Raw genomic sequence first — 6103 nt, 5'->3', positions numbered from 1 at the left:
AGTAGAGACCGGGTTTCACCATGTTGGCCAGGCTGGTCTTGAACTTCTGACCTCAGGTGATCCACCTGCCTTGGCCTCCAAAAGTGCTGGGTTGAGAGGTATGAGCCACCACGCCTGGCTGCCACTGGAAGGTTTTGAGCCAAGGAAAAACATGATTTGACATCCATTTTTAAAGCATCATTCTGGCTGCTGTTTTGAGAACAAACTGTAGGATGGGGGCGAAAAGCAGAGAAGGCAAAAGCAGAAGCTCTCTTGCTGTGCTTCATCCTGTTCACTTATCTGTCTTTTCTTTAAAAGTTTGTTTATGTATCACTTAACTGGTTTTTCCTGGTTGAAACAGGGTCCAGAGGTCATCATGTGGTGTGTTCCATCCTATCAGAAATGAGAACAGCAAAGAGACTAGAGTTCTTCCTATCCTATTTGGAGAATTCTTTTTCCTTTCCCTTGATAATTATATAAACATAAGACATAAGACCCATATCAATGGTCTATATTATGGAGAGGCAAGATGTTTTTGCAAGATGTTCATTCCCATCTCCTGAAACAGGCTTCCTTAAGTCTGGATCTGGAGTCTCCCCACACTCTAGAGGCCCTAGCCATGTGCCAGAATCTGGCCGGTGCTGCAGCAGAGTGCCTCAGCCCTTAGGTGTGAGCTCCACCAGCAGAGTGCCTCAGCCCTTAGGTGTGAGCTCCACCACCGCGGGGTCGTGGCAGCTTATCTAAGGAATGGAGTGGGAAGGCTCCTCCTAGTTTCCAGTGTATGTCCGGTAGAGTTTATCAGGTTTAAAAAGTTACAGGATCCTGATTTGAGCTGGCAGGATTAAATATATGCCTTTCCGTAGGTCCAGTTCACGTATACATTTAGATGGTTTGATTTAGCTTTACTTAAAGTCAAAGGAATCCCTGTGTTTGCGTTTTTGCAAGAAACTGGTAATGGCTTGCCTAGTTTCTTCTCTAGTTTCTTAGGGCAAAGGAATGAGTTTTGCCAAAATTTTATCTAGGAAAAATGGAGTAGTTTTCTAAGTCTTACGGGACACTGTCAAAATATAGAAATATTGCCTTAGGGAATTCTTTTTTTTTTTTCTTCTTTTTTCTCTAGGTAAAGGAGATCTTCAGGAAGTCACCTTTCCTGGTACCAAAGGACAGTGTTAGCATCATGGATGGATCCGACGAAGGTGGGAGAGGTGTTGATATGTGTTCTGGGGGAGAGGGGCAGGATCAGTGAAAGATCTAACTAAAGGAACTGGGGCCAGGGATGGGGTCCTGAAGAGAAAGGAATAAACAGAAGGAATGGGATAGCAGGAAATAGAAGAGAGGGAGAAGGAACATGTGCTCTAGACATGAAATTTAGAGAGAAAAAAAACAAGGATGGGGCCAGGAAAGAGAAAAATATGCTCTGGGATCTAATCCTTATCTTTCTTTCTTTTTAGGCATATTAGCTTGGGTTACTGTGAATTTTCTGACAGGTAATACATCCTCAAGTTTATCTTCAGAGCTTAACTAGCTTTTACATGCATAGTCAGAAGAGTAAAAAAGCCCTTTCTTTCATTCTGTATTGTTTCTTCTTCTTTAAAAAAGGAAAGGAGGCGGGTGTGGTGGTTCATGCCTGTAATCCCAGCACTTTGGGAGGCTGAGTTGGGCAGATCACTTGAGGCCAGTAGTTCAAGACCAGCCTGGCCAACATGGCGAAACCCTGTCTCTACCAAAAATACAAAAATTAGCTGGGCGTGGTGGTGTGTGCCTGTGGTCCCAGCTACTCAGGAGGCTGGAGAATTGCTTGAACCCAGGAGGCAGAGGTTGCAGTGAGCTGAGAGCAGAGATTGTGCCACTGCACTCCAGGCTGGATGATAGAGCAAGACTCTGTCTCCAAAAAGGCCTTCAAAAAACAAAAAACAAACAAACAAAAAACACCTGCCTTGAAGGCCTCTGCTGCAACGAGAGTCCTTCTGAGTTGACATTCACCTGCAGCATCAGGGCTGGGGAGCAGTGGAGTGTGTGTGGAATACCTTCAGTGCATGATAAGAATAAGAGAGACAAGTGTTGGGCTGCCCAGGATGTGGAGGATATTTAGAACTGGCTCTCATTTGACAGGTCAGCTGCATGACCACAGACAGGAGACTGTGGGGACCTTGGACCTAGGGGGAGCCTCCACCCAAATCACGTTCCTGCCCCAGTTTGAGGTGAGTCATTTCTTGAAGATCTGGTTAGAAGTGCACTTGGCAGGCATATCATGGTGCCAAGAAAGAGGCATCCCATTTTCAGCCAGCAGCTCTACCACGCTTAGGCAGAGTCAAGTCAGTTAATAACTGGGTGAATGTTCCCTTGCCATCTCACTGTTCAGAATCCCTTCGATTCCTTAAGCCTAGTGAGATTAGCCGCTTAATCTGTCTTCATCTGATTTTTTGCTGGGAGGGACGGGTGGTGGTGTGAACATCTTCAAGTGATTACAGATCCTGAATAGTCTTTTTGCTTTTTCTGATTTGCAGAAAACTCTGGAACAAACTCCTAGGGGCTACCTCACTTCCTTTGAGATGTTTAACAGCACTTATAAGCTCTATACACATAGGTGAGAATGGGGACAGGGAAGAATAATATTTCATGTTGTATGTTCTCCTAACTTTTCTAAGTGTTCTCAAATCTGTTATTGTATCTGATCAGCAAAACAAAGTCTGTGCCAATTCCCTAAGGCCTATCACTGAAACCCAGGCCACTTACAAAGCCCGAGGAACTTAAGAACCTTCTCCATTCTTGGCCTCAAAAGCATTAATATATGACTTAAGAGTCAAAAATTGTCTGCTGGGTGCAGTTGGCTTCATGCCTGTAATCCCAGCACTTTGGGAGGCCGAGGTGGGTGGGTCACCTGAGGTCAGGAGTTTGAGACCAGCCTGGCAAACATGGTGACACCCCATCTCTACTAAAATACAAAAATTAGCTGGATATGACAGCGCATACTTGTAATCCCAGCTGCTCAGGAGGCTGAGGCAGGAGAATCATTTGAACCCTGGAGGTGAAGGTTGCAGTGAACCAAGATCACGCCACTGCACTTCAGCCGGAGCGACAGAGCAAGACCCGGTCTCAAAAAAAAAAAAAAAAAAAGTCAAAAGTTTTCTCTAGGGAGAGGACACTTCAAGAAGGCTCAGGCAAAGCTTCTTGCCAACTCCTTTGAGCTGGCCTTTAGAGGTTCAGAATCCAGCCTGGAATTTGATCCTAGTTGGGGCTAGGAGCTAAGCTAAAGAGAGCTTTTCTGGGAATGGTTCCTAGTGTGGGACCCTAGGAATTGTCACTGTCTCTGGCCTTTGAATGATAACTGTGGGGAATTCTTACTGCATAGCCTTGATCCAAACTGTGCAGAAATTACCCCTTGTTGACCACAGGAGATGAATATGTCACAGAGACAGAACAAGGTTTTCATATTTCCAGAGGGAAACAGAAACCATGTTACTTTTGAAAGAGGTAGCTTTAGGCTAGAGAACTTCAGGACCAGCATGAAATTGGTCAATCCTGTATTTTACAGTTACTTGGGATTTGGATTGAAAGCTGCAAGATTAGCAACCCTGGGAGCCCTGGAGACAGAAGGTTTGTCTGGGTACCTGTGCTGGGTTGGGGATGGTGAGGGTGACACAGATACTCCGCTTGCTTCTTCCCTTCCTTGATAGCCATTCTATGCAGGAAAAGATTATGTTGAATTGGGAGGCAAATGTTGTATAATGGACCTAATAATAGCAAATCCTTTTCTGTTTTATAAGTTCAGAAGTTTTGATGTATATTATTAGCCATTTTTAGAATGAGGTCTACTTGTACAGGGGGAACAGCCTATGTCTAGGCAGTTCTGCAGAAATCCCAGGCTTTAAGAATACATTTGGCAGGAGCTTGCTCAAGCCCTGAGCTTTACATTGGAGGCACAGGAAGCAGGGTCTGTTCTACATGCAGGTAGAACAACAGAGTAACTCCATTCATCTCTTCACAGTTGAGGTCAGGCAGAACTGGGTTCAGTCCCAGCATTGTGATTTGAGGCAAGTAACCTATCTGTGCCCCTTTCCTCACAGTAAATGAGAATTTGCATTTAAGGCACTTTGTACAGTAATCTGTTATTGGGATGACATCTATTTTTCATTTCAGAGTATGCAAAACATCTTCAAGTGTATTTCATTTAAGCCTCTCAGCAACCAGTGAGGAAAGCAGCATAGCATTTCTTTCTTGTTTTTAGAAAGGTGGAAACTTACTGTGTCGTAGGTTTTGGATCTTTGAGATATATGGACCCCTCTGACAGAAGCACATGTGCATGAAAATTTGCTTCTGGTTTCAGGGGGTTCACCAACCCCACGAAGCCTGTCTGTGAACCCTGAGTTAAGGATTCCTGTCACAGGATGTTGTCATGGAATTAATGTCATCGGATTTTAAGGCCCAGCCCCCACAGTGATTCTTTTCCGGCTCACTGGCTTCTTGTTTGCCTTCCTCCCTCTCTCTCACTTACTTACTTCTTACCTTGTGCCCTGGATTCTTTCAGGGACTGATGGACACACTTTCCGGAGTGCCTGTCTACCGAGATGGTTGGAAGCAGAGTGGATCTTTGGGGGTGTGAAATACCAGTATGGTGGCAACCAAGAAGGCAAGTGATGTTTTTTCACTGGTTAAATTTACGTTTACAATGGAAGCTCTGGAAAAGTCCCATGGGAAGCTTTTTCCAGAACTCAAGCTTACCTTTTTGCAGGGACTTGTTCCAAAGATCTTGGCATGCCTCCAAAGACTAATGTGAAGTGACAGGGAACAACGCAGCTGTCATTCTGCATCGACCAAGTGTCATGGACCCATTAGATACCTGCGCTTAGCTAAGTGCTGTGGTGCACATCTACAGTCCCGGTTACTCAGAAGGTTGAGGCCAGAGGATCACTTGAGCCCACGAGTTCAAGGCTGTAGTGCACAATGCCACCGCACTCCAGCCTGGGCAATGGAGACCCCACCTCTTACAAATTAATTAAGAAACCTATTCTAAGCCTAGGTCAAATGCAGCAGTGTGAAACCCTGTTTAGTTAATAGTTAGCTATTTAAATTATAGTAAAACTTAAAACCATGAGAAGAATGATTCATCTTCTTATAAAAGGTATATACCTGAATATCAAGGAATGAACTTGAATTCCCAGTGAAGGAAGCTGGTGAGCCCTTTAGCTACTTGCTTGCAAATGCTATGGAATGTAATGCTAGGCAGCAGCACAAGGTTGGCCATGATTTGGTGAATACAGATTAGGCAGGGGAGCGGGCATAGAGAAACAAGAGTGGTGAGGCTGCAGACGTTTGCTCATCTTTGTTTTGAAGCCTCTTGTCCCAAGCATCAACCTTCTCTTGCTTTCCTTGACCTTCCTGCTGTTCCCTCATTGTCTCCAGCAGCTTTCCTCAGAGAGTGTCCCCTTCCCCCAGCGTTGTTCTCACCTTACCCCTGTGCACCTTTGCCTGGCAGGGGAGGTGGGCTTTGATCCCTGCTATGCCGAAGTGCTGAGGGTGGTACAAGGAAAACTTCACCAGCCAGAGGAGGTCCAGAGAGGCTCCTTCTATGCTTTCTCTTACTATTACGACCGAGCTGTTGACACAGACATGATTGGTGAGTTCACCCCAGGTGTCAGTCCAGAGAGGAAGGTGGATAGGGCTGTGGTGGGGAAGGTCAAGGAGAAAGAGCAATTGAGGTGCTTTGTTGAGCTGATTACCCACCTCTTTTCTAGTCACTCGAACAAAAGGGTGGAAATGACTTAGAATCTTTTGGAGCTGAGAGATGACCAAAACAACTATATGATGTCTTTTTTTTCTTTTAACATGTTTATTGAGGTATAATTGGCATACAATAAGTGCATATTTAAAGTATACAATTTGTTAAGTTTTGTCATGTATACACCCATGAATCCATCACCACATTGAAGATAATAAACATATTCACCCCAAAAATTTTCCTCCTGTCTCTTTATGATAACTTTTCTTCTTATCACAAAAGTAATATTTTTGCCTGTGACAGTATATGTACCTGATCTGTCATGGCCTGAGAGATACGAATTAATTCCCTATTATTGTGGGGGTTTTGTTGTTTGTTTTTTTGTTTGTTTTTTGAGACGGAGTT

The 6103-nt window shown here is 44.4% G+C and overlaps 1 protein-coding gene across 2 annotated transcripts in view; it reads left to right on the top strand.

Moving 5' to 3' along the window:
- Positions 1–6103, top strand: part of ENTPD5 (ectonucleoside triphosphate diphosphohydrolase 5) — a 62492-nt gene that overhangs the window by 46269 nt on the left and 10120 nt on the right. For both annotated transcript variants that reach the window (XM_011981505.1, XM_011981506.1), the window contains 7 exons: positions 1100–1175; positions 1431–1466; positions 2092–2180; positions 2487–2566; positions 3515–3576; positions 4508–4609; positions 5456–5596. In XM_011981505.1, coding sequence (XP_011836895.1) covers positions 1100–1175; positions 1431–1466; positions 2092–2180; positions 2487–2566; positions 3515–3576; positions 4508–4609; positions 5456–5596 — 586 coding nt within the window. The remainder of the gene's footprint in view (positions 1–1099; positions 1176–1430; positions 1467–2091; positions 2181–2486; positions 2567–3514; positions 3577–4507; positions 4610–5455; positions 5597–6103) is intronic.

The sequence above is a fragment of the Mandrillus leucophaeus genome, unplaced genomic scaffold (genome assembly GCF_000951045.1).
Source record: "Mandrillus leucophaeus isolate KB7577 unplaced genomic scaffold, Mleu.le_1.0 Scaffold228, whole genome shotgun sequence".
In the NCBI taxonomy this organism is placed as follows: domain Eukaryota; kingdom Metazoa; phylum Chordata; class Mammalia; order Primates; family Cercopithecidae; genus Mandrillus; species Mandrillus leucophaeus.
The sequence above is the reverse complement of the archived record's forward strand: the minus strand, read 5'-3'. Positions and strand labels throughout refer to the sequence as shown.